Source organism: Cercospora beticola, chromosome 6 (assembly GCF_033473495.1).
Source record: "Cercospora beticola chromosome 6, complete sequence".
Lineage (NCBI taxonomy): Eukaryota > Fungi > Ascomycota > Dothideomycetes > Mycosphaerellales > Mycosphaerellaceae > Cercospora > Cercospora beticola.
Genome location: NC_088940.1, coordinates 429,177 through 455,892, shown reverse-complemented (window position 1 = coordinate 455,892; position 26,716 = coordinate 429,177). Strand labels below are relative to the sequence as shown.

The 26,716-nt window shown below is 53.5% G+C and overlaps 10 protein-coding genes across 10 annotated transcripts; 6 read left to right on the top strand and 4 right to left on the bottom strand.

Annotated features, from left to right (window-relative positions):
* Positions 1–482: 482 nt before the first annotated feature.
* RHO25_009299 (uncharacterized protein) lies at positions 483–1,694 on the top strand (the record flags this gene model as incomplete). Its single annotated transcript, XM_023600842.2, has 4 exons — positions 483–518; positions 572–691; positions 744–876; positions 934–1,694. The coding sequence occupies 4 exons, from the start codon at positions 483–485 to the stop codon at positions 1,692–1,694; spliced, it is 1,050 nt and encodes a 349-aa protein (XP_023453937.1).
* Positions 1,695–3,087: 1,393 nt separating this feature from the next.
* RHO25_009298 (uncharacterized protein) lies at positions 3,088–4,371 on the top strand (the record flags this gene model as incomplete). Its single annotated transcript, XM_023600841.2, has 1 exon — positions 3,088–4,371. The coding sequence occupies one exon, from the start codon at positions 3,088–3,090 to the stop codon at positions 4,369–4,371; it is 1,284 nt and encodes a 427-aa protein (XP_023453940.1).
* A 542-nt stretch (positions 4,372–4,913) lies between these two features.
* On the bottom strand, positions 4,914–8,864 carry RHO25_009297 (uncharacterized protein; the record flags this gene model as incomplete). Its single annotated transcript, XM_023600840.2, has 1 exon — positions 4,914–8,864. The coding sequence occupies one exon, from the start codon at positions 8,862–8,864 to the stop codon at positions 4,914–4,916; it is 3,951 nt and encodes a 1,316-aa protein (XP_023453939.1).
* A 412-nt stretch (positions 8,865–9,276) lies between these two features.
* RHO25_009296 (uncharacterized protein) lies at positions 9,277–10,299 on the top strand (the record flags this gene model as incomplete). The annotated part of the gene is made up of 2 exons (XM_023600839.2): positions 9,277–9,349; positions 9,401–10,299. The coding sequence occupies 2 exons, from the start codon at positions 9,277–9,279 to the stop codon at positions 10,297–10,299; spliced, it is 972 nt and encodes a 323-aa protein (XP_023453381.1).
* A 632-nt stretch (positions 10,300–10,931) lies between these two features.
* On the top strand, positions 10,932–13,131 carry RHO25_009295 (uncharacterized protein; the record flags this gene model as incomplete). Its single annotated transcript, XM_023600838.1, has 2 exons — positions 10,932–11,268; positions 11,375–13,131. 2 exons carry the CDS (start codon positions 10,932–10,934, stop codon positions 13,129–13,131), a joined length of 2,094 nt encoding a protein of 697 aa, XP_023453382.1.
* Positions 13,132–14,185: 1,054 nt separating this feature from the next.
* RHO25_009294 (uncharacterized protein) lies at positions 14,186–18,087 on the bottom strand (the record flags this gene model as incomplete). The annotated part of the gene is made up of 2 exons (XM_023600837.2): positions 14,186–14,281; positions 14,335–18,087. The coding sequence occupies 2 exons, from the start codon at positions 18,085–18,087 to the stop codon at positions 14,186–14,188; spliced, it is 3,849 nt and encodes a 1,282-aa protein (XP_023453379.2).
* A 150-nt stretch (positions 18,088–18,237) lies between these two features.
* Positions 18,238–18,969, top strand: VMA11 (v-type proton ATPase 16 kDa proteolipid subunit 2; the record flags this gene model as incomplete). Its single annotated transcript, XM_023600836.2, has 5 exons — positions 18,238–18,328; positions 18,383–18,465; positions 18,529–18,726; positions 18,781–18,866; positions 18,927–18,969. The coding sequence occupies 5 exons, from the start codon at positions 18,238–18,240 to the stop codon at positions 18,967–18,969; spliced, it is 501 nt and encodes a 166-aa protein (XP_023453380.2).
* A 690-nt stretch (positions 18,970–19,659) lies between these two features.
* Positions 19,660–23,394, top strand: RHO25_009292 (uncharacterized protein; the record flags this gene model as incomplete). The annotated part of the gene is made up of 1 exon (XM_023600835.2): positions 19,660–23,394. One exon carries the CDS (start codon positions 19,660–19,662, stop codon positions 23,392–23,394), a length of 3,735 nt encoding a protein of 1,244 aa, XP_023453377.1.
* A 916-nt stretch (positions 23,395–24,310) lies between these two features.
* On the bottom strand, positions 24,311–24,595 carry RHO25_009291 (uncharacterized protein; the record flags this gene model as incomplete). Its single annotated transcript, XM_065603171.1, has 1 exon — positions 24,311–24,595. The coding sequence occupies one exon, from the start codon at positions 24,593–24,595 to the stop codon at positions 24,311–24,313; it is 285 nt and encodes a 94-aa protein (XP_065459243.1).
* A 220-nt stretch (positions 24,596–24,815) lies between these two features.
* Positions 24,816–26,330, bottom strand: RHO25_009290 (uncharacterized protein; the record flags this gene model as incomplete). Its single annotated transcript, XM_023600834.2, has 3 exons — positions 24,816–24,861; positions 24,918–26,269; positions 26,322–26,330. The coding sequence occupies 3 exons, from the start codon at positions 26,328–26,330 to the stop codon at positions 24,816–24,818; spliced, it is 1,407 nt and encodes a 468-aa protein (XP_023453378.2).
* Between the last annotated feature and the right edge of the window lie 386 nt (positions 26,331–26,716).

Sequence of the window (26,716 nt, the reverse complement as noted above, 5' to 3'; positions counted from 1 at the left end):
GCCCCATCTCCCGTTCAATTGGGATGGCGAAGAAAGAGCGGCGTTGCCCCTCCACTTGCCGCCGAACAACACCGTCTGTGCGCAAGCTGCAAGATTGCTGACACATCTCCTTGGGTCGCCGCGCCTGTTCCTGTCGAAAAAGAAAAGTGAAGGCGTGCAGCTAAAATGCCATTGGGAATGTCGCTGACACATGGACACGACCCCCAAGTCATGTCCAGTGCGCCGTGTGCGTAAAGTGTTTTTGGACAGTCGCGTCCTCAATCGTACCTTCGCGTCACCCCACTATCATCTCAGCGGCGGGGAGCCAGGGTCATGACGTTTGCCAGTAGCTCATGCACCATCGAGACGGACTTTGCGGCGCTATGCTTCTTATTTCCAAGGCAATCGACCCAGACTCGTTTCCATCTCTGCCTCTCCTCCCTCTTCTTCTGATCCGGTACACTTAACCCCATCTCACCTGCAGACCGAGAACTACCGCAAATATGGCAGTTGAGAGCAAGTTTGACCCAAAGGACATGGTACGCAAGGTCAAATCCGTTGGGGGCAAGAATACATACTAATGGACTCGTAGGAGTTCCGCCACCTTGGACCTACCGGTTTGAAGGTCTCGGTTCTCTCTCTGGGCGGCTGGTTGACTTATGGCGGCACCCAAAAGGGCAACGTGGTCAAGGACTGCATGGAGGCAGCATGGGTATGCACGCGGCACAAGGTTCATGACATACGGTGGCTGATTGGAATTGCAGAACGCTGGCATTAACTTCTTCGATACTGCCGAGATCTACTCCAACGGCCAATGTGAGGTGGAGATGGGCAACGCTCTGAAGGAGCTTGCCTGGCCAAGAGACGAATATGTTCTGAGCACAAAGGTCTTCTTCGGTGCGTCACCATACGAGTCATGCTGTCGTGCGTGATAAAGACTGACCTCGGTGGCAGGAACCGGTCGCAAGGAGCCAAACACCCGCGGACTGTCGAGAAAGCACGTTGTCGAGGGGCTGAAGAGCTCGCTTGCCCGTCTGCAACAGCCGTACGTCGACATTGTGCTGGCCCATCGCCCAGATGTCGGCACTCCGATGAAGGAGATTGTTGAGGGCTTCACCCAAGTCATCCGCAACCTCAACCTTGCCTACTACTGGGGCACATCCGAGTGGTCTGCCGTGCAAATCATGGAGGCCACTCAGATCGCCGAAAAGTACAACCTCATTGCACCAATCGCCGAGCAGCCACAGTACAATGCCTTCCACCGACAGCGATTCGAGGTGGAGTACGATCCACTGTACCAGCAGTTCCAGTATGGTACCACAATCTGGTCGCCGCTTGCTTCAGGTCTGCTTACTGGCAAGTACAACGACGGCATTCCAGAGGATTCGAGATTCGCCACGAACAAGGCATTCTTCGAGGGCACCATCAAGAGCTTGCAGAGCGAAGAGGGCAAGGCTAAGATCGCCAAAGTCCGCAAGCTCACTGAAATTGCAGAGAAGCTTGGTGGCAACGTTGCTCAGCTCTCGCTTGCCTGGTGTGTCAAGAACCCGAATGTCTCGACAGTCATCTTGGGTGCGACCAAGGTTGCCCAGATCGAGGACAACATTGGTGCGCTGAAGCTGCTGCCCAAGCTGACACCGGAGGTCCTGGAGGAGATTGAGAAGATCTTGGACAACAAGCCTGCTAAGCCAAGCGCGTTCGGTCGTGAGAGGTGAGCGTGTGGGTGACTGTCACTTCAACAAGACCACAGCTCATGGTGCACTCTTTAGAGCGAGCAGGTCACAAAAGCGACAAGGAAAGCTGTAGTACATTTACGACGAAACGTGCCCATGCGCAGCCGCGATCCTGATGTTCCTATCCGGCTTTCCGTAGATCGAACTGACTTGGACTGCTCCTCTGGCAGTCCGCAGCCTGCTCGCCTCCGAGGCACCTACTCGTGAGTTTGCACCTCACCAAGGGGTCCGCCACGGTCTCGCCGACTTTAGCATCTCGGCACTCGAGTCAAGAGAAACGGCAAGACATACCACCACGCCAAGCCGTAATTATTGCTGTCTCGAGTCAACCGCGAACCGAAACATATCGGTCACGGTCGCGGTGAGACAGGGTGATGTATTGTGACTCGCAGCTGTCCAACTTCGCGATGACTTCTTCTCGGCTCTTCTTTGATCTGTTGTCGGCCTGGTCAAACTTACGTTCACACGTGGCGCACCCAACGATCTCAGCCAGGGTCTCGAGCACGTCCTGTCTCGGTCAAACCAAGATGTTGGTATACTTTCGACCTAAAATCCAAAACAACGACACAAATCCCGAAAGCATACCACAGCCCCCCGGTGCTTCGGACGAAAATATCTCTCAATAGCTTGAGATGGAGTACCGATCTCGTGGTCGTACCGTGAGACAATACTATCGACACCGCGAGAAGTGCCAGCTGATGCTGCTGCTGCCGAGTTGTGATATTGTTTACACGGTCTCCACCCTTCTCCACCATCACGCATCACATTTCCGAACGGCGGCTGGAGGTGATTTTATGCAGCTTTAGTGCAAGTCTCAGCTGACTACCAGTCCTAATTGAGCGGGCAGGAGATCCGTCTTTCACCTTTTGGGTAACTAGGCAAAAGGGGAAGTAGCGCGTCTTGGCAGGCACATCGCGTAAGTTCGAGCCTACCTGCCTCCGTCCCGAAAGTTTCCTCTCTATCAAGCCGTCTGGCTCCATCTTAACTTCAGCCGTGACTGCTTGGCATTCGACTCTACCAACTCGTTTGGGACATTTGGAGGCGCGACCATGCCGAATTCATCGACAGGTCAAGAAGCTTTTCTCCCCGACTGCAGGTACGGCGGTGTCGTTTACAGCACGGGCAACGCCATGCTACGCCACGCGAGGCCATGCTACGAGCCTACGACCATTCGAGCTGGTCAATGAATCGATCTCGAGGATCACTGTCCGCGGACCTCAATGGACGTGAGGTCTGGCCCTTTCGACAGAATTCTATATAACCAACGTCCACGCCTCGTTGTCGATCCATCATCATCAGCACAGCAAGCATTTCATTCCATTTCTCAGCATATCGATTCTTTTAACCCACACTCATTCTTTCACTTCATTTCAAGATGCGTTCCACTTTCGCTCTCGCAGCGACCATCGCTGTGGTCTCGGCCACCAACTACAAGCCATGCGGCAACCTTTGCGCCGATGGCACCGCTCCTTCCAGGACCATCACCACTGAAAATGGAAACCAGTACGCTGTTTGCATGGGTACCGACTTTGCGGGCGCAGACCTCCCCAACGATCAGGGTGGCTTTATTCAGGGCCTCGAGGACGGCGACGTTGAAGACCTCGCCGAGCAATGCTCGCTCACTGATGGCTGCATTGCAGCCACCATGAACGGCCAGTTTGGATATCTCAAGAACGGTGTTCCGGTTCCATACGGCTCAGCTTCCACCAAAGGAGACAACTCCATCTTCCAGATCATGTGTGATGATACCGCCACTACCACTACTACTACTGCGGCTCAGACCACCACCACTGCAGCTCAAACTACGACCACCGCTGCTCAGACTACCACCACAGCTCAGACCACTACCACCAAGGCCTCGACAACGACCTCTGCTAGCGGACCTGGACCAACACCACCAGTCTCCTGCCCCAAGGATGACGATGACATCGTTGAGAGCGGTGGCCAATACTTCTACAAGTTCTGGTCTGGCAAGTGCAAGCGCAACAGCTTCGCCTACTCCCACTTCACCACTTTCCCTAAGTCCCTGAGCGAGGAGGATGCTACTCAGAAGTGCGCCGACTGGATTGCCGCTAAGCCACGCTCCGAATACCCACTGAACTTCCAAATCTTCCAGTACAAGGACAACACCTGGCACTGCGACGCAACCCGCACCCTGAACACCGACCTCAACTTCAAGTCCAGCAACGACGTCGACAAGATGATCCAATACAACCCTCTCCCAGAGAAGTGCAAGCCATCGACCCCAACCCCACCACCACAAACCTGCCCAGACAAGAAGACCATCGTCACCAGCAATTGCGGCAAGACCCCAGCTTCTTACTCTCTCTTCTGGTACGGCAAGCAAAAGCGCAACAACTTCAAGGTCGCCTGCTCCGAGTACTACAGCCAGAAGACCAGCTACGACACCGCCATCCAGCGCTGCGCCAACTTCGTCTCTAAGCAGCTCCCTAACGTCGCTCAGACTTTCCAGGTCTACTACAACAACAAGTCTTGCAAGTGGACTTGTGATGCTGGCGCCGTTGAGAACAAGGATTCCAACTTCACCTATGCTAAGGACATCAAGATTCTGTTCCAGTTCAATGCTGTGCCAAAGAACTGCTCTTACAAGAGGGATATCTTCTCGAGCAACCAGAAGAGGACTTACTACCAGTGCTAGATGGCATGGTGGGATGGGAGATGAGGAGATGGAAGGTTGAAAGATGATAAAAGATGGAAAAACAGAAGACATTTGGGATATCGGATTTTCTCATCACTCTTTTTGCGAGCAAAGATTTCATTGGTACGAGATATGGCTTGTGTATACGCGACAACACTTATTTTCCTACTTCTTGATTGGATTTTTGGGGAGTTTGTAGATTAGCAGGAGTGTAAAAGAGTTAGCAGCAGCAGGGCGTTGTTTGTATCATTTAGCATGGTTACTCGTTCAGGATTCTTCTCAATTCTTCTTTACTATGCATGCTATCATTAATTCAATTCGTCTTCTGACCTATCTCAATCGTATTGTTACACAGAGATGAGTTTCGCGGTCGCTTTTCTTACAGTCCCGCGATCAGCAGAAGATAAATGGGCTGAAACAGCGAGCATATATGTGCGAAGACGCTTTGGAACACGATGGCGTTCATTGTGGTCAATCGGGAGATGAATTTGAAGAGTATGTCCGAAAAGAATCACATCACGTCTGCTCTTCTCAAGCCATCATCATCCCATCTCCTCTGTCTTCCTTCTCAAGCCCCTGAAGCTGTCCAGCTTGCCAGTCCTCACATCATATTGCGCTTGCGCCTGCGGGAAAGTCTTCCTCAATCGCGTCCCAAAGACTCTCAAGCATATGGACCTGGCCTTTGCCTTCGGAGGGTCAATAGCCGTATCTGATAAATATTGTTCCCACGCTTCACTGACTTCAGTCGTTGCCTGCATATCAATGACGAAGTTCGTCTTCAGCCAAGCTAAAGTCCGATCAGGCTCTTGAGCAGGCCAGCGGGCTCGGATGCCGATAATTTCGTCAGATAGACTATCGCGACCGCGCTGGATTTTGACGCCGGGAAAGGTTCGCAAGACGAGTTGCAAGAAGTCGTCGTCTGAAATGAATATCTTAGAGGTCTCAGCACGTGTGCAGTGAACGCGGCAATTGATCCATAGCGTCCCACGGAATGCGCTGCCGTTGGGGTCTGTGATGTAGTGCTTCAGCAGCCACTTTCGGCCTCTCGCGTTCATTGTATCCAGGTACGTTTGTGCTGCCAACTTTAGATCTTCTCGAGAGACGGTAGATGGACCCGCTTGCGGCCTCGGAGGCGGTGGACGCACGACCTGACGCACTGTCTGACGCACTGGCTGCGCTGCTGAAGCCTCCTCAGGCCTCTTCCTTCTCAATCCCTTGAGCTTGCAGACCTTGTACGTCCTGTCATCATACTGCGTTTGTACCTGAGGGAAATCCTTCTTGACTCTCCGCAAGAACTCCGCAAACTTCAAGGGTGTCGTCGCAGATTTTGGGAGATCGAAATCAGATTTGTAGTGCTCCCAGATCTCATCCTTTGAGACTGCCGCATCGTCGTCAGCGATAAAGTGGGTGGAGAGCCAAGCTGAGGTTCGTTCGGGTTCTTCGAGGGGATATCGAGGCCGAATGCCATTGACCATGTTGGTTCCGGTGACGGTGCGAGTCATGGACACTTTTGAATGCGCCTGCAAAAGGAGTCCATCGAAATCTCCTTGTGACATGAGAGGCTGTGGTGGTTCACGTGCCGCGCAGTGGTCGTGGTAAGCCTGCCAGATATTTGATGATACAATTGCAGGAGCTCTTGAGTCTGCGATGTAGTACTTCGAGAGCCACTTGCGACAATTTTGGGTCAACAATTTCGAGTTTGGTGGCTCGCGATTGTGTCTACCAACAGTGGATGGCCCAGATTCTGTCCGCGATGGTACCGCCTGACTCGCTGAAATCCGACTGTTGGCAGCGGTTGTTCTTGAGGAAGAAGATACCTGCTGTGATGGAGGCGGTGTGCAGCGCCTGCTTTCAGATGGTGGTGAACCTAGGGGCTTCAGGCCTTTGAAAACCATGGTATTGCAAGTCGAACAACAGACCCACGGCGTGGAAAAGGTGATCTCTACATGCTTCATCAACATATCGAAGTCCCTGGGTTCCAAGTAGTCAAAGCGACGGGAATATGCTCTGTAGAAATCCTTCTGCTTGACTTCTGCCGCAGGATTGACAACATAGTTATCCCATAGCCAATTTGTGACTTGTTGCGACGGTTTCCCCGATTCATCTTGTGTCGTGCCGTAACGGGGAGGTTGCCTGTCGGACCTCTCTGTACTCTCTTGTGCAGCTGCCGGGGCACGGGATGTTTGAGCACCAGCAGAAGTTTGTGGACTCGCCGTCGCGCCGGTCGAGCCTCGGTCGTTGCCACTGCTTGCGTTGGAAGCCCAAGGTATGTGCCGTGCCCGAGGTGGCGTACAACGCTTGGCATTGTAAGGCCGGGGCTGTTTTGGCTTGAGACCTTTGAAGACAAGCGAATCGCATGGCGGACAGGACGCCGAAGGTGTCGAGAATATACTTGTTACCTGCTCCATCAACGTTTTGAAGTTGACGCGTGTCTTGTCAGAGCCGAAAGCAGTGAGATATGCCGAGTAGATATCCATCCGCTTGGATTCGCATGTTTGGTCTACCACGTATTGCTCTCGTAGCCACTCACTGGCTTCCCGCAATGCCTGCGACACTGCATTCTGTACTCTCTCGGTGTGAGATTGTTGTTGACCGGAGCTCTGCGTACTAGCTTGTGCAGCTGCAGGGACAGTGGAGGCATGAGTTCCAGCAGGGGCGCTAATGGATGAGGGGACTGCCATTCGCGGTGTTTGCACAGCTGACACGCCGACAGGTTTGAGGCGTATGTTTCGAATCATCCGTGTCGAGAGGATGATTTGAGCAGTGGGAAATACTTTGCGCAAGTCTTCCAGGAATTCGCTGAGCAGAAATTGGCTGGTGCCCTTTGTCGCATTGCAATGCAACCGATACGTCTCTTCCAATGCAGTACCTGGTGTTTCGACTTCTGGAGCATTTTCGTAGTATGTTCTGAGCCACTGCGAGAATGCATCAGGTTTCTCAACTTGCTGCACGAGCGCGGTACGGGAATGCACAGAGCGAACTCCGCTTTTCGCGTACAGCGACTCTGGTCGAACACCCTCTATTACAGTTGTGCGGTCGCCCAAATTCTTTGACCGCAATCCGGGGAAGGTTCTCATCAGAATAGGCAGAAACTCCGTACTGCCCAACTTTGGCCAGCAAACATAATCCCCATTGTAGATTCGGAACAGATCGCTCAGATCCGTTTGCGCAGTGGCATCAGCTGCGAAATGCTGCAGAAACCACTCCGACAGCTGGGCACGAAGCTGCTCCACACTTGCTTTATACATGGGCTCTGCGACCATTCTGGCTCCCGCCTCCAGTTGCGAAGGCCCTGGCGTTTTGCTTCTCAAATCTCCGGCTTGAGGGTCGTGTGTACCCCCAATGTGTCCACGCGGCTGGTCAATAGACATTCTAGCGCCTGAGCGGCTTTGCATCTGTGGCGTACTGCTGGAGGATAGCACCGCATGATCTAGTGCCACCGGAGTCCTTTGTGCGTATGGTGGCGAATCAGTGAGGTCGATCGGCCGCCCTGATTTCGCTCCCAGCGATGCTGGCTCGGCGGCAAGTTCTGCATCCCCCTCATCTTCATCTTCGGACAGATCGATGACCATGTCCTGAAACCAGCAATCTTTGCAAATCTCGGCATGCAGCCGCTCAGCGTATGCCTCGAGATATCGTGCACCCATGTGAGATGTCCGTTCAATCTTATCCAACAGTGCGTAGAAGTCTGCGAGGGTCTTATAGGTGCATTCTGGCTGGTTCTCATGAGCAGGCGAAGATGGCCTTGAAGTGGTGGAAAGCTTTTCTTTGCCTTTGGGCGATACACGCGATGATTGACTCGAATTCGAGCTGATCTCGCCCAGCGGCTGCCTCATAGACGCCGAGCTTTCGCCTTGATGCGACGTGCTTGCATTATCGTTGGTCCCATCAGTTTTCTCGGCATGTTCCGACGCCGCAAGAGCCTGAGCCTTCCATAGCGGCCACGACATTTCAGTAAGAATGTCAGCCTTTTCGATCATTCTCAGAGCCATCTCTGCCTCGACCTTGTTACGATATGGATACCATTCGTTCTTGCGGCTGTGCTTCCCACCGATCACGACTTCATCATCGTCCACAGCAGGATCAAACACGCCCAACTCGGCGTTGATAGCCCACAGCGCCACCTCATTCTGCTCTCTCTGCTGCGAACTGGTAGTCCTCTGGTCCCAGCTCAACCTTTCGGCCACGAGGAAGAGCTTCCGCTGCCACGGACTTGAATGCCGGTCCTTTCCGCAGCGTGAACATATTCCGCCCTTGGCACCGCCATTGTTAAGAGCTTGCCACGTCTTCTTGGGTAACAGAGTCAATGGATACGGTACGCTGTGGAAGTCCTTGCCAACTCCAGAGTCCGCATGCGGCTTGTACTTTATACGTGGTTCGTGTCCTTTCGGCCTCTCGTATGAAGTTCTCCAACTGCCAGTCGCGACTTGTTGGCGTTTCGGGGTTCTGCCCAACTCTTCATCGTCCCAGTCGGCACGCCTCTTATACGACATGCTGCGCTCGGTAAACGGCCCATCGGAGTATTTAGCGACAATGTCTCATTCCATACATGACGTTCTTGGAGGAATTGTGCATGCGACGCGATGCGGGCGGCCGAATCGTGAACGCGACGTCGACGCGTCGCATCGGGAAGGTGCGGCGAATGCACCAACCTTTTCTGGCAACGGACACTTCTCTCATTCACTTACCGACCGACCCCGCCCTCCACACTCCTACTGGAGCCCGCCGCCGAGAACGCATCTGGTCAGACGGCGTCCCCACGGAGCTTGTGCACCGACGATGATGATCATTCGGCTTAAACCATTAGCGAGCAGAGCTCTCAAGAGCTACAGCTTATAATGTAAGTCTCCAGCTCTTGGACTGGACGCCATTCCATTCATTCTTATCACTTCCATCTCTTTCATTATGGCTGCTGCTTCTGGAAGCGTCAAATTCAGTGTCGAGGGAAAGACTGCACTTGTTACAGGTGCAGGAAGTGGTAAGACTCGTTCGTCTTCAACTCAGCCGCGATTACTGACATGATAGCCAGGCATCTGCTTTGCGTTCGCTAGACTCCTTCTCGAGAAAGGATGCAACGTTGTCGTCGCAGACATTGGCCTGCGTCCTGAAGCCGAGCAGCTTGTAAAACAGTATTCATCACAAGATGGCAAGAAGCCCAGAGCTGTGTTCGTGAAGACTGATGTCGTCAACTGGGATCAGCTTTCCAACGCGTTTGATGTTACGGACAAGGAATTCGGCGGAGCTGATATCGTCTGCCCGGGAGCTGGTATTTTCGAACCCCACTGGACGAATTTTTGGATCCCGCCTGGCACCGGTGCATCGAAAGACAAGCTCCACGGCGATAATGGCGTGGGCCATTACGCGCTATTCGATGTCAACTTGACACACCCTATTCGAGTCACTCAGCTTGCCATGTCAAAGTGGCTCAACCCGACAGAGGGCAGCAAGTCAGGCAAAGTCTCTGCTACCAACCCAAAGCGAGTTGTGCATATCACCAGTATTGCAGGCCAGACACCCAGCTTCCCTGCTCCTATGTATGTTGCTTCCAAGCACGCTATCTCAGGCTTCATTCGATCTCTCGCGCCGCTGGAAGAGACTCTGGGTATCCGGGTCAATGGCGTGGCTCCTGGAATCATCAGGACGCCTCTCTGGACCGACCACCCAGAGAAGATGACTCTGCTTGACGAGAAACAGGACGAGTGGGTGGAGCCAGAAGAGGTTGCCGAGGCTCTATTGAGATGCGTGGAAAGCGATGAAGTAGTTGGTGGCTGGGTCCTGGAAGTGCTCAAGGGAGCAACTCGCAACGTGGAATGGAAGAACGCCCCTGGGCCTCAAGGACGCGGGGGCAGTGCAAGCAACGCTGCTGTCAACGCCGCAGAGATATTTGGCTGGCTGGGTGAGCCAGGATGGGGTGTTGCAAAGGAGTAAGCGATGTCGCCGTGGATAGCTCAGCATCATTCGGGAATAGACTTTTGCCGTCGAGGTCGACCGAACGGTATGGTCATTCTCAGCAGATCAGAAGCATGTTACATTGCCGCTGCAGTCTCCACGCTATATTGGGTGGCATTCAGGCATAAGTGTTTCGACTGATGAGCACAATAGTGCACCACTCGTTGGAAAATGAATGTTTCGAGCCTAGTAAGCAAATTCTCCAATCATACTTCTCATCAAACACAGTCGCCATTTCCCCTGAAAGAGTTGCATTGCGCTCCTCTGTCGTCGACCAGCTTATGGAAGCACCGCCAATGCACTGGTGACATGCTTGCACGACCGCCGTATGCCGAAGTTTTCCCACAATAGCCGAATAAGAACGTCATCTTCACCTGATTTCTGCTATTGTCCTTCTCTCGACAATACACTCAACAATTCACAAGCTTTCCGAGCTATTGTTGTAGCATTTCTGGTTGATTGTGGTAGGTACTGACAATAGGAGAGCGGTGCGACAATACAAACAATGAGAGGTAGTATGATTGAACATTCCTCATTCCATCAAGTTTCTTTCCTTCTCTTCTTTCTTTGTATACCCATTCTCATTCCGCTCCGCCGACAGCGAGGACACGATGCCACCAAAGCCCACCCCGGAGCAGCTCGCCGCCGCTGGCTTCGGCGGAAACAAAGGACGTCGCCAGCAGCGCCCGCTGTTGGCCAAGTCCACCCGCGGAGGGCCGATGAAAGACTCGGCCTCCACCTCCACCTCCTCTCTCGGCGGGCTCGCTGGTTCGAGCCAAGCTGGCGAGAAACCGCTGCCTGGCCAGCAGCAGCAGCAACCAGAGGAGGCTGGTCCTCCTTCACTTCCGCCCTCACTTTCGCCCTCACAATCCGGCCCGCTCCCGGAAGCTCCCGTCTTTGCGCCGCGTCCACAGGCGCGGCTACTCTCCGAAACAGTCGCGACCGGTGGTAAGTCAACTTCTCACAAGCACATTCACCCCCTCGTTCACTCGTTCATATTTATCTCTTCATTCGCTCGTTCCACTATGGCTGCCAGCTGACACAATGTCTGCAGAAGGCGACCTCACTGCACAGCTGAACCAGGCACTCTCCAAAAATGCCGAGCTCGAGGATGCCAACCGCGACTACTACGACAAGCTCGCTGTCAGGGACCAGCAGATCGACGAGCTCGCCCGTGAGCGCGATGCACTCAAGCGCAACCTCGCCGACGAGAAGCGACTACATGGAGGCATCATCAGCAACCTCAGTGACGCCGAAGCCTCCGCTACACAATCCGACAGAGCACTGGCGAAAGAGCAAGATGCGCATTCCAAGACAGCATCCGAGCTCGCGGCTCTCAAGGAGAAGGAAGCTGAGACGAGACAACTTCTGGCCAACCTCCGCAAGGACATGAAGACCAATCGAGAGGAGCGAGACACCTTCCGGGCCGAGCGCGATGCGCTGGAGACTGATCTGAAGCTGGCGCAGCGCGACATCGACACCCTGGAGAAGCAGCTCGCTGAGCATGACGACGCTGGCACGGCACGCGCGTTCTTGGAGGTCATTCACGAAGAAGTCGAGGAGCAGTTCGCTCAGGAGGGCAAGGACCTGACGCCTGACAACTTCGCCGCTCACTTCCGCCGAGTCTCAGAGCAAGCTGCGATGAACCGTGGCGTTTCTGGTGACAGCACTAACTCACAGCCACAAGACGATGCCGACTCCAAGCGTCGCAGTACTGGCAATCGCACGGTCTCCAACATGGCACAAGAGCTCGACGCCGCCCAGCAAGAATTCGACAGCGACGACGAGGGCAACGCAGTCAACGACACCGACGATCTTCACATTCCGAAGCGACGCCCACAATCCACCGGCGATGACATCAGCAGCTCCGCGTACACGATCACCGAGCAGAAGCAGAAGATCCAAGATCAGGATCGCGAGATCGAGAAGATGCGTGCACAAATCGCCCAGCTCGAAGATCAGGCCAAAGAGGCAGATCAAATGCGCACTCAGATCGCAGAGCTCGAAGATCAGGCTCAAGAGGCACAACAAATGCGCACTCAGATCGCAAAGCTCGAAGATCAGGCCCACGAGGCGCAACAAATGCGCGCTCAGATCGCAAAGCTCGAAGGTGACCATGAGGAGGACATTGACAGGGTCGAGAGACGCGGGTCCCAATACCAGGCAGAGATTGCGAAGCAGCAAGCGCACATCGAGGAGCGTGAGCAGTATCACCAAGACATGCGTGAAGCCAACGACGCACATATCAGCAAGCTGGAGGACACCATTTTGCAAGTCCGAGACCACACTAGGCTCCAGACTCGCGTCAATGGGCGTGCTGCTCTGAGAGAGGCAGATGCAGACGACAGCCCTGAAACAGAAGAGGAGAAACTCGAGAAAGCAGAGGCCAGCAAGATTCAGCCTTGGCAAGTGTCACCTTCCTTCGACTGGGTCGAGGTCGAGCGACCAACTCCCACCACATCCGACGCCGATACCCAGACCGACTTCCCAAAAGCAGCAGCAACTTCCACAGAGACCACCACCGGCCGCCGCCCATTTCAGATCGTTAGGTACACCGAAAAAGTCCGCGACTCGACCCTCTCTGAAGCTTTCTTCCGCTCACCACTCTGGCTGCAAATATTTCTCGCTTTTGCCACCCTTCTCCTGCTCACTTTCGGCATTCGCGGATGGCACCAGGAGAACATGTGGCTCGCTGCCAATGCTCCAGCTCTTCACCAGATTCGATATCATCAGGCCCAGCGCGCTATCATGGGCAAAATTTGGTCGGTACTCGAAGAGAGTGTTGGTTACGACAGTCGTCTGCTTGGTTGAGCGAGCGAGACGGCGCACACTACATGACACACATCACATCAGACGCATCAAACAGCATGGCTTGATCTTCAAGATCGCCAGGTCCCCAGCTTCATTCTCCGCTTCCACCTTCACATCCCATCACATCACATTGCGAGGCCGGTCTTTTACATGGCGCGCAGGCGATAAGGTCAGCTTTGAGGGCGACTGTCACGTCTGAGCGAGACGCATAATTGTTCACTGTAGCGGGTTACTTTGGGCGGTTGTTTACTGAGGCGTTACTTTGCGCGCGCGATGATACCCCAGGCAGAAACAGACAGAAAGTCTCAGGCACGAAGTTAGATAATTTCAAGAGACAGGCAGAGAAGCTAGAGATGAAATGCCATCATCTTTCACATGCACCTTGATTGTTTCTCGTCGTCTTCTTATGCTGTCCTTCATCATTACATGTATCTCATCTGTCTGCTGCGCCCTACTTGCATCCCCGTAATCGTCACTGCCGCACCGCGGGCTCGACTCTGCGTCTTTTCTCTATCACCGTTCCGTCACATCATCCGCTCTCACACGCGTGTCAAACCCGGGTATATTCATATATATACATACACAGCAGCCCTGCCTGCCCTCTTCATTTCCCCTCCGAATCGCACTGTATCAGGTCTTTCTCGCGGAACGCTCGACTTGATGACCGGTGTTGCGTGCACTCCTCCCGACACAGTCACAGATAGTGCGCAACAGCCAGATCTTGCAAGGCTTGTACGCGCTCGACCCGGCTCTGCTTCTCGCGCACCTCCTCTCTCCTTCATTTTCACCACCAGTCTCAAGGCAAATGGCGTGTGCGCTTGTAGGAGACATCAACGACATGGCAGTCGTGGACTGGCAGTATTCCTGACAAGTCCACGAGCGTTGGCCACGGCTTTGTCGCGCTCTGTTGTGCTTGCGCGTAGCGCTGTCCGTTTCACATGAGCGCTTTCTGCTTCCCTTTGCCTGTTGATGCATTGATAGGCCATGTTTCTTCTTGCGTATTTTGCGCTTGATTCGTTTCTTCGACATGATCATCCTCTGTTGGGGTAACATTCTACTTGACCTGAGCTTGAGGAGACTGTGGGCGGCCCCAGAAGTCCAGAGAGGCAATGACATCGTCGCCGACTTCGTCTTCGTACGCGAAGAGTATCTGGGAATTTCCGTTAGTAAAGTACTGCTGATTATCATCATGATCGATCTTACCTCTCTCGTGCTCTGGTGCAAGAAGCGGATGTTCTTATGCGTCTGTATGCAGACCAGCCCACCCGTATCGCTTTGCCGAATCTCGATGAACTCCGGCTCGAATGCAAGGATGTACTTTTCACCCCACGTCGCGAAAGCATTTGGTGATCCTTCCCAAAGGATCTTCCAGTCGCCTCGAGCTCGCCATCCGTTCTTGTTGACATAGAAGGAGAAATCATTGTAACAAAGCAGAAACTCGGCAGTGCTACGTTCGATGTAGATTGGCTTGACGTTCTCACGACGTGCGACGAAGTCAAGCGAAGTGTCGGCCTGGTCGAGGAGGGATTGTGTTTCCAGAGTCTCGAGCGAGACAATTTCGAAGCCTTTGGCACCACCGACGCAGATCTTGCTGCGCAAGAAGTGGATGCTATTGCTTTCCATGGGGATGTAGAACTCCTTGTAAGGCTTCAGAACTTCTTGTCCACCAGCAAGCATTTTGGCAAAGCCGGACTTCTTCTTGCCCTTGGTCATGGAGTCCATCGGCTCGAAGACCTTGACGGTGGAGGAGAGTGAACTGGACTTGACACAGCACACAAGCGTCTGGCCATTGCATGTGCCTGCATTGATGTAATTGGCATGACATATCCTTCGGCCGCGCTTTGAAGGTGCTTGCGAGCTCTCGTCCTCAAGTGCCTCCAGTGGGAAACTGTAGACCGCCTTGTCGGCCAGTACGATGATGATCTGATGTTGTTCAAGCACTTCCAGCTGCGTCACCAGCTTGATGTCCAGCATGCGTTTTGGTTTCTGCGACGCGTCTTTCGGTTTTCTATCACAGACGTACACGCCGAAGTCCGTTCCAATCACTAATTTCCTGCCGCCGTCTATTGGCCTGCAGCAATTAACTCGGACAGTCGCGTTGAAGAATCCTTCATTCAATTTGGCCATTGTGAAGATCTTGTGGCGCTCAGACAGCTTCTCTTTCTGTGTCATAATGTGCTCCATCCACTTTTCACGCTGCACCTGAGAGGTACAGTAAAGGGTCAGCTCGTAACCGCCCTTTCCAAGGCCTTTGAACGTGATCGGATAGCCTTGTTCGTTCGGAGGTGGTCGCGTGCCGACACGACCAATGCCGGGTATCATGCTTGACGAGGGTCGCTTTGCAATGCCCATCTTTGGCAGCACATAGTCCATTTCGCGAATTTGTAGTAGCTCCAGTGGAATTGGCTTTCGGTATACTCTGATTTCTTCCTTCTTGTTGACAGTCTTGACCCGGACGATGAGAACGGCATGATCGAACAGATAAGCAGTGACATGAGCCTGCTCAGCCGTAGGCGTCTTTTTGAGATTGCCTTTGAAAATGAGTTGCCGCGATTCTTCGGTCAGTTTCAAGTCCATGTGCGGGATCTGGCCCCATTTTAGTTGCGAATTCAAGCTCATCAGGTTGAAGTGGTTCTCTGCTTTGCCAGACTCTTCGTTGACTCGGCTCAAGAAATGTCTGATCTGTTCGATGGCCTTGGGAATGTCCTTCATATCGGGATTGTTCTCGTCGGTGTGCTTCAAGACATTCTCGAGAAGCAGAGGATATCTGGCCAAACGTGTTGTCGGCTTGGTGAGGTAGCCGTTCAACTCCAACTTCCGAGATTCCTTCAAGCGCTCAGTCTGTTCGGTAAAACGAGCGAATGCAGCATTTGAGCCTTTCTCTTTCTCAAATTCGAATTTTCCAAATAGCTGGCTTGCGCCGTACCGGATGAAAGGGTGGAATTGAGGCACGTACTCCAGGAAGATGTCACCCACGTTCCTTACCACCGGATTCTGTTGTTGTCGTCGTGTCAGGGCTTGTGCCATGCGCGCGTTGACAGAGTGAACTTCTTGGCAATTGGAGAAGACTGTTCGGATGAACTTCTCTCGCCTGTGCTCAGGAATTGGGGAGTGGTCAGGCTGCCTGAGCGGCTTGATCCAGAAGTCCCGTAGATATTCCAGATCCTTGACGAAGTCGCGCTCGGTATACATCAGTTCGGAAATGACCTCTTGACGCTTCTTCTCTCGTTCGCTCACGCTGTCCGAGACTTCCTTTGAGACGGTGTTGATCCACAACTTTTGTTCCGTGTCAACTTCGTCATGCAAACTGGATCGAGACGTCTCGCGCTTCAGACCTGGCGTGATTTTCATATTCAATCGCTGCTGCTGTTCCAGGCGACGTGGACAAGCGATGGAGTAACACAGGTTATCCCGATTGCACGTCGGCGAATAGCATTCTGTCAAGAGTGTGAAGACGCCGTTGACCTCCGGAGGTTCCTCATTGATCGTCTCCTTGAATTGGTAGACCTCGTTGGGAGAGTCTCGCAATCGATGCGCGTATGTTACTTCGTGGAAAAACCTCTGCGCGTCCAAAGACCTGCCCAAAAGAAGCGCCAGATTACGGTCGGAAGTTCTGATCACGTACGCGATCAGCTCCACAGCCTCGAAGCCCGTGAAGGCATTCTTGTATTCCAAACCATCCTTGATCTGATCCCTCAATGATACTCTTTCACGAAACGCCGCTGCAACATTCGACAACAATGCGCCGTATACGAGTGAGGGCCGCTTCTGCGCGACCATCGTTCCAGTGCGTTGGCTGTCGGATCGTGGCATACTTCCTTGGCGCTGTGCCTCGCTTGGCGACACGGCCGTCGATGCCATAGACATTGTCCTTGAGCCCTGGGTAGTATGGCTGCTGCCACTTGGATGTCTCCCGTTGCCCGCAAAGCCATTGCGAGGATCGCCATGCCCGTTAGTCATGGTCGAGCTGCTCATGTCGGTATCGCCAGACTCTCGTCTTCTATTGGGTATCACCCTCCCACTCATTGTCTGCGTGAAATCGGCATCACGCGTGTATGAAGACATGGACATCGTGCGCTCATCTTGCGGCCTGTCAGGCACTACGCGACCTTGAGCCGTAGTCCTGGCCAAGTGCTGATTCACATATGGCTGCTGTCGAAACGCCTGGGCAGGAGCAGCCTGGTAACTGCCTCCAGGCCCTTGATACATGGGACGCGGCACAGAGGCGAGCGATTGTGTGCGAAAGGAGTCGGTGCTCAACGCAGGGCCTGGGGCGCCAGGTCTTCCGCTAAAGGAGCGCTGATATGGGCCTGGCGGAGCTGGCATTCGTTGGTCAAGACGCTGCGGCTGGCCATATGGCACTCGATCGGGGCGAATTGGTTGGGGCAGATTCTGCGGGGGCGGTCGTCGTTGTTGTCCCGGTTGTCCATTCATGCCGTACGCTGGCTGCCCGTTCACGCTGCCGTCTGAAGAGCTGGGTGGTCGGGGATAGCCGTTCGGCTGTTGACCCATCCTCACGGGCGGGGCCCGCTGCATGTACTGCTGCGTGGCCGCCGACATGGTGTTTGCTCGCTCCTGCGTCCCACCCGTCCTCCCAGGCGGAGCACCGCCGAAGATGTTGGCAAAAGCTGCATCGCGCTGCCCGCTGCTCGCAGGATTTATTTCGGCGGGCGTGTTGCGCGCGTAGTGACGACCTTGTGGCGGTTGATAAGCCATTGTCGCTGCTGGCGGCCCATCCGTGGCAGAGTGCTGACCAGTCCCGTGTGGATTCGGATTGCCCCAATGCGTGTTTCCCAGGCTCAGCGGAACCCAGTCAACACAACGACGTCGTCCAAAGCGGCGGCGATGAGTGGCCGCGGGGTTAGTGGCCGGTGGATTGGTGTGAGTCGGCGGAGTCTCGAGCGGAGGTGTGGTGTGGTGGTTGTGGATCCGCGCCCTCTCCTCGCCGCCAAGCATATCTAGAGGTGCACGGCCCAAGCGTGATGCGCGTGCAGCCGGCGGACGAACTACCACGACATCATCGTCGACTCCCATCACCGCCGCTACCACAGCACCGCCGACATCGAGCTCGATACCATACCGCCGTCTCCGTCGAGCACATTCACGATGGCCGACTACTCGTCGACGTCAGAGCTGACGCCCAAGTTCGCGCCGTTCTTGGGCATGGGTGGCATCGCCTTTGCCATGATCTTTGGGTGTATGGACAAAATACCTTGAATAAGGTGGTAGAATGGACACTAAGGCAATGCAGGTATGGGCGCGGCATATGGCACAGCAAAGTCAGGCATCGGTATCGCAAACGTTGGTGTTTTCAGGCCGGACCTGATCATGAAGGTATGCTGAAGCCTGCAACAAGCACGATGGCGAAGAACTGGACAATATGCTCACATCGGACAGTCTCTCATTCCGGTTGTTATGTCTGGAATTATTGCTGTCTACGCTCTGGTGGTGGCAGTGCTGATAGCAGGAAACATGAAGGCGCCGCCTGGGCAAAATTACAGTCTATACAATGGTTGCATGCACTTAGCGTGTGGCCTTTCAGTCGGTTTGACTGGGTTAGCAGCGGGATATGCAATCGGGATAGTTGGCGATGCGGTAGGCAATCATGAGATGTGGGACTGGACAAGGAGAACTAATTGGAGACCATAGGGAGTACGCGCGTATATGCAACAGTCACGCATTTTCGTCGGCATGGTGCTCATTCTCATTTTCGGCGAAGTGCTGGGACTTTACGGGTACGTCTACGTGTGCTGCTTCTACTGATACTGAGCTCGAGCTGACACGCCATCTGTTAGCTTGATTGTGGCGCTTATCTTGAACACAAGAGCAGCTGGCTAGAGATTTGAGACAGTACGAGCAATTCAGATGTGCTGCCTTCGATGTGCTGTTCTCATGATCCTGCTCGCGACAGGAAATAGTGAGCGTGGCGTCTCTGCCTGCAGCCAGCAAAGCTGGGGAGTAGGCTGCTAATATATGAAACTACCCTGCACTCGGGATACCCTTCGCAGACATGATCACTAGCCACAGTGCGTGCGACACGTGAGACATGAGTTTGAAGGGCTCAGGAGGCCGGCAGATGCTGCAGATCGGGCAACTTGTACAATAGAAACACGTGAGCATTTTCCATAGCGAGGCATATGGGATGAATAGCACAGACAATTGCTGCAGTTGAGAGCAGATGCTGATACTCCTCAACCATCCGAACTTTTTTCGTGACAAATGTTGTCTGAACCTGGCGGCGTCTTTCTTATGCCTAGGCATGAGCAGGGAAGTTGCCAGTCCTCGGTTGGTCTTGGCGATCGACGTTGTGGCTGACCAGGCAGCGACTTTCGAACGCCGAAGGCTGCAGCAATCCACCTCAAACCCTTCACGCACCCTCTCCCTCTTCGCCCTGCATGGCTATGATCGGGACACTCTGCAAATCTCAGCGTCGCTTCACATGACAGTCACTGCTGTTCGCGACTGAACATTGACCGCAGTGAGCGACACTTGGACCGATTATGCCAGTGCGACAGCAACGCCACCATCATGGAAGGGTATCGCGCTGCGCATCCAGCGATGCCACGAACCGCCAGGCTATCTAAACTGTACTCCGACGCCAAGAAGAGTGCTCTGGCCAATCTGCAAGTGCAGTCGAACACAAATGTCCAGTTCGCCTCGCTGCACCGCAAGTACCGCATTCAGAAGGACCGACTGATTACATGGGGACTCGAATGGAGCGACGAAAAGGGCGAAGATGCCAAAATCGACGAGTCGGTTGCCAAGGCAGGCCTTACGGAGACGGTTGAGAGCGTACTCACGAATATCCACGAAGTGACAGAGGAAGCCGAGAGGATCCAAAAGGCGAGTCAGCCACTGGCCAAGGAGGGCGAGGCCCATCCACAAAAAGCGGCCGTCTTTGATGAAGCCCGTTATGAAGACCTTCTGCACGATTTGACGACCTCCATCGACACGCTGTACGATCTGACCCAGTCCCGAAGGGCGCTCGCGAGGGGCGAGCATCCTCAATTCGATTCTGGGCCGACATCATTTGACCCTCTTGCCTCGAAAAAGAGCAGACGCAGCGGTAAAGGCATTTACCCCACGCAGTCGTTTGCCTCTTCAGAGACTACGCTCGTGAATCCGGCCTTCTCGAAACCGTTCCTCTCCCCCTATGCTGGATTACCGTCACGAATCGAGACTTCAGCTCTGAAGTTGCCTGCTGAAGGTCCACCTCCGTACGAGGCCGTCGGTGTGCCATCAACAACCCGGATGGTGGCAATGTTGATCCGCAATAATGTATCCGAGAGTGTACAGACTGCGCTTGCCAGTTCCGCCGCGGAAGTTCCTGTGCTGGTGGAATACGCCAACTACGATGCTACGTATCGGCAGACAGGTGTACCGCCGCCCTTACAGCGCCTCGAGGCTCTTGCGGCGAGCTTTCAGCCGATGCGTGCAGAATCTCAGACGAACCTCAGCTTGCTTGGCTACTTCGAAGATGCTGACCAGCCACGGATCGGCCTTGTCTATGACTTGCCGTATTCCATACACAACAAGTTGCATATCACCAGCTCTGCTCAAGCACTTGCACCGCTCAGTTTGCTCAAGCTTGTCCAGAAAGGCAATAAGGCGCAAAGCTCCGCAACTGAAATGGCAGCTCCAGCACTCGAGCACAGATTCCGCATGGCCCTACGTCTGACCGAGCAGTTACATGCATTGCATGCCCGCCAGTTGGCCCACGGCAACATCAACAGCAGTAGCGTCATTTTCACCACCACTGCGGACGAGACAGAAGCAAACCGCTTAGAGCAGCTTAGGAAGCCTCTTTGGGCGTCATTCGACCTTTTCTCCAAATGCAACATTGAAGGTGTCCGCCGAGCGACCGACTTCAACGTCTACAGACATCCACTCGATGAGCCAAGCAGTGCGAACAGAGAGTTCCCTTTCGACATGAAGTATGATCTGTATGGGCTCGGCTTGATCCTCCTCGAGATCGGCTTATGGACACCAATTGGCGACCTTTACAAACCCAAGTACACCCTTGCCGACTTCAAGCTCCGCATCGAAAAGATCTGGATACCCAAGCTGGCATCAAAGTGTGGCTCGGCATATATGCGAGCTGTTGAGACGTGTCTACGACTGTCTGACGATACAGACACCGCAAGACTCACTCCCGAGGGCACCTATGGGATACTTCTACAATTTCTCAAAAGATGCTGCCTGTTGGACGATGTCGGCACGTCTACAGAACTCATTCCTGCCTCTGAGCTCATTTCCGAACCATCCTCGCCAGTGCAGCCTTATATTCCAATCCAAAGGAAGGCTGTCAGGCAACCATCGCAAGTCGGCTCTCTTACAAGACAAATGTCAGAACCGGTTGAGCTCTCTCGCACACCATCCCTTTCGAATAAATCTGTTGCGGGGCCATACCGGCATCACAGCATGGGCATGCCGTCCATGAGAGAACCAAATGTGGCGCGACAAGCCTCTGCTAGGGCACTACATGCCTCACCTCGCCACAGTGTGGCCGAAGCTCGTGAGCAGATCGAGCTCTTCAAGGACCGCTTGCAATCAAAGGCACAGCCTTCGTTGAACGACTTCAAGCGACGGGTCACCTTGATCCAGAAGCGTTGGAGAGAATGCAAGGCTGCGCAGAGAGCACGAGAAGCTGCACAGCAAGAGGCTGAACGGTCGACCGAGCGGCGCAGCAAGTCCAAGCGCGAAGAGTTCCTGGATGTGACACTTCCGCAACATATTCTGGACCACTGGCAGAGCACTATGTGCTACCAGGTTCTCACACTGGCAGAAAAGGCATTGAAAGGTCTGGCTGAGTCAAGCTCGATACGTCTGGCACCTTATGGTGAGTCAAGAGAGACCGCGCGACCAACCATCATTGTCGGCTGCAGTTCGACAGCGAAGGTCAAGCATTGTCTCAAGCGTCATCTCAAGTATGATCCCAGCATTTACGATATCCGCGTCAAGAAGGAAGTCATCAAGCGATGCCGAAGGTCGAGGAGGGAGCGCGCAGCATCTGACGCGAATCATACTCGCCGAAGCATGGCACCTTGGCGAGATCCAAATGTCGAGAAAGCGGCCAACCCGGACTACCAAGAGCAACCCATGTGCGGTGCTTCAATCGGTGCATACCGATATGACGAACACCTGCCACCCGTGTCTTTCGGCGGTGTCGTGCTTGTCGACGGCCACCCTTATGGCATGAGTGTTCACCACATGCTAGAGCCAGAGGACGACCCGGATGATGAAGCGGGCGAGGCCAATGATGCCGATGATGTTGACGACGACGAGTCTGAAACCTCGAGCCTTGGTAGTTCAGAAGGGTCAGACGAGGAGGACGATCTCAGTACTGTCCGCCCGCCTTCTGCGCACTCCTCCGACGAGATGCCATTGCCTCTTCACGATGATGCTGGTGACTGTCCGGGCATCGTTCCCGGTGACATGGAAGAGATTGCTATCACTCAGCCAGCACTGGACGATGCCATTGATCTTGACCTTCATGCCGAAGAGGATGACGAGGACGACGCCGACTGCGGCATTGACGAAGATCATCTACTCTCCTATCGCCTTGGCCAAGTACATGCCTCTTCTGGACTGCGACGCACCGCGCAGTCTCTGGAGGGCGGTTTCAAAAGTATCAGTCAATCATTGCCACAAGAGATTGATTGGGCACTATTCGAGCTCGTCCCGCCTCGCGTTCAGCCTTACAACATTATTAAAGGGGGACGACGCTATTGCAGAGGCCGCAGCGATCGTAAGGGTAACTCATTTCCCACTTCGATTCGTAAGAGCGATGACTTGGCTTGCACCAAAGTGCACTGTCTAGGCCGCACAAGTGGCCTCGGTCACGGCACCATCTCGAGCACTATGGAGCTTGTAAAGATCCATGGTCGAAGCACTTTCTCTGCGAGTTGGACAGTCGCTGGCAACTTTGGCATTGGCGGTGACTCTGGCGCGTGGGTGATTGGCAACGATGACGGCAGAGTCTGCGGCCACGTCCTTGCCTCTCGGGCTGGTCGAACTTACATCTGTCCTATGGATCTCCTTCTTGAGGACATTCGAGCTACGCTAGGTGCTACCGAGGTCTCACTTCCTGTCTTGACTGAACCTATCAGCAGCCGTCCTGCGAGTAGTAGAGGCTCACCGACGGAAATGTGTATGTCGGAAGCTTTGAATAAGCTTCGACTTGCTGAAGCGGAGGGTGGCGTCGCCATTCCTGAGAGTCCTGTGCGTGCGGGCACGGGCAATAGAACTGTTGAGCCTGTTTGAACTACGTGTTTGACAGGATATGTTAGAACATGAGATTGAGAACGAAAAAGATACCCCATTTGAATTTTTGGATCGCAGATATGAAGGCGGAGAAGAGATTGGAATGAAATATAGAGTAGATGTTAGCATGTAGTAGTATCATGATTACATGTAACACTATGCATATGACAGATTGCATCGGACTTCTCTCTGCTCTTGTCCATGATTGTTATGATGGAGGACCACACCTCTTCCTCACAGCTGCTACTAAGTCCTCATGAAACTGCTTCATCGCTTCCAAAACTGGTACGGCGTGGAAGAAGTGCGGATAGCCTTTATAGTCTTTCACTTCGATATCTTTGCCCAATTCTTTCAGCTGATACTCCAACATCTCCGCATCATCGTGCAAGGGATCTTTATCGCTGGTCGTGAGATATACTGGAGGTAATTTGGACAAGTACGAGTCGAAGATCGGGGAGATGGAAGGGTTCAAAGGGTCGTTCTTTTCGCCAAGATAGGCTTCAGTGCAAATCTGGAGCGAAGTGCGATTGATTGCTGCTGCATCGGCGTAGAAGGCGTTTGGTTTGATGCATTTTGAGAGAGTTGGTGGGAGGGGGGACCAGGCTTGGGGGAAGCAGACTGAAGGACAGAGAGGGAGAATTGCCGTGGGCGGTCGGAGGTTGGATTGTTGGAGGATGCTGAGAGTTGTTGTTAGGGCGAGATTCCCGCCTGCGGACCCGCCGAGAATGAAGAAGGGTGAGGTTGGAGGAATGTGTGGTTGTTGGGTTATCCAGCGCCAGGCGGAGAGACAGTCTTCGAGGGCTGCTGGAAAGGGATGTTGAGGTGCGAGGCGGTATTCTACTGAGATGAGTCGAGCGGGAATGTCTTTGGCTAGGGCGCGTGTAAGGTGGTCTTCGTGGTCAATGTATCCGAGACATCAGCCTCCGGAGTGGATGTAGAGACCTGTTGGGGCGTTGGCGGGAAGGTTGAAGGGAGTGTACTCTCGAATCAGAACTCCTTCGGCAGTTTTGTGGTCTGCAGTGGTGACACTATCGTCTGGTGGAGGCAGGAGTGATTTGGCGGCGGCGAAAACCGCGTTGAATGCTTCGGCCATTTCTGATATTGAGCCGGTGACCACGTTGCGGCCTCCAGCCATAGCTTCGGCTGCGAGCCATTCTTCTGCATAGGATGGTGGGCTCTTTTCTGCGTGGTTAGAGGCCATATTGCGCCCAATGTGAAGTCAGTCGAGCTTGTGCAATCCAGGTTGATTTGCTGCGGGGTTCTTCATGCAGCACCCTCTATGGTAGCGTGGCGTCGGATCCTTCAGCGGCATTCGAGTGCTTTGAGCTTTTGTAGATGACGGATTTGCTTCGGATCACGAGAGCCACGAGCTGGAGGTGTTGTTATAATGAGATGGCATGTCGTTGATGAGTCCAGCGTGACTATTTGTTCTTGGGCAGGTCGAACACCTTGCCTGGATTCATGATCCTGTTCATGATCAGCGAGAGCCTTCAGTTGGAACGAAGAATGCAACAAGTCCTTACCATTTAGGATCAACCGCTCTTTTCAGCGACCGCATAAAATCGATCGTCTCAATTCCTAGCTCATCAAGCAAACTCTCCTTCTTGCCGATCCCGATAGCATGTTCACCGGAAACAGTGCCCTCCATCTCCAACGCCCGGTCCATCATATCGTGTACGACCTTGCTCACCGCAGCTTTCTGTTCCGGGTTCTTAGGGTCGAAGAACATTGCCGTGTGGAAATTTGCATCTCCGACATGACCAATAACAGAAGCGAACAAGCCCAAACTGCTACAATCCTGCTTGGTCACTTCAATGATATCTGTCAATCGGGAGAGCGGGACAGCGACGTCTGTGGACCAAATCTCGGTACCTTCAGGACGAGTGTTGACCATCGTGAATAGTGCTTCTTTCCTCGCAGCCCAGAGATCTTGCTTCTCTTGCTCGCTTTTGGCGAAGATGAATTCTCTGGGGTTGTGAGGCTTGATGAGTTGACCGACGCGCTTGACATCGCTTTTGATCGCGTCCGTCGTACCGGAGAATTTGAGAAATAGCGTTGGTTCTTCGAGCCACTTTCGCTTCCTTACAGCGGCACTCCCATGTCGATTCACAACTTGCATTTGTAGGTCATCCATCATCTCCAATGCGGCAAGCTGGATGCCTGATCGAATGATACTGCTTGCTGCGATCGCTGCTTCCTTGATGGTAGGGAAGCTCACGATTGCGACACTGGTGTCTTGTGGGATTGGCGCGAGTTTCAGTGTCGCTTCTGTAACCATGCCGAGCGTTCCCTCAGCTCCAACGAAGAGAGAGGTAAGGTTGTAGCCTGCTGAGGTCTTCCGGGGTCTGCGGCGCGTCTTGATGACTTGTCCGTCTGCCAAGACGACAGTCAGATTCACCACCCAATCCTTCATTGTCCCATAACGCATTGCATTCGTGCCCGAGCAATTCGTCGCGACCATGCCTCCGATCTGTGCCGTAGGCGATGGATCAAGAGGTAAGAAGAGGCCACTTTCTGCAATCTTGTTGTTCAGATCAACCCAATTCACACCAGGCTGGACTGTGATGTCCATATCCTCGGGTCGGAAAGCAATGACTTGATCCATATGTGTAAAGTCCACGCAGATACCAGAGTGCGGTGAAGAGAAGTTTCCTTCGACACTAGATCCTGCACCGAAAGGTACGATAGGCACGTTGTGCTTGTTACATGCACGAGCAATTGCGACAACATCTTCTGTGGTCTTGGGGTAGACTACGGCGACGGGACGTACTGCCGTGTTGGAAGTAGACCAGTCAGAGCGTCCGTGATGCTCAATCACATCTTCGTCAAAGCTGACAGCGTCTTCTCCCAGTATTGTTACAATCTCATTAGCAGCCTATTTCTGTAAGCGCACTTCTTCAACAAGACCTATTACCAACTCCACTGACCTTGAGCATCTGTGCATGACTTGCATAACTGATTTTATTCGCAGAAGCTCTATACACAAAAGATCCTGCAAAGATGGTCGCTGCAAGGCCAATGCCGAAGACTACACCTCCGAACCAAGTCGGTTGGCTTTTTGCCGTTTCTGGCGAGGAGGAAGCATATCTTCGTGCGCTAGCTGCAGGCATGCATCTTGTGTTCAGCCTGCCAAAGACTTGAAATGGACGTGGTCGCACGGATGATAGTCGTGGAATTGAGAATCTTGGTGGCATTCTGAATGTTACTTCCTGAGAAAGTTGCTGTCGGTTGAGAGATTCTCTTTTGATTAAGGAGACTTTCAAAGCTTGCTACTGCCGGACGTCTTGCTCGGATATCGGTCGACTCTACGGCATTGCTTGAG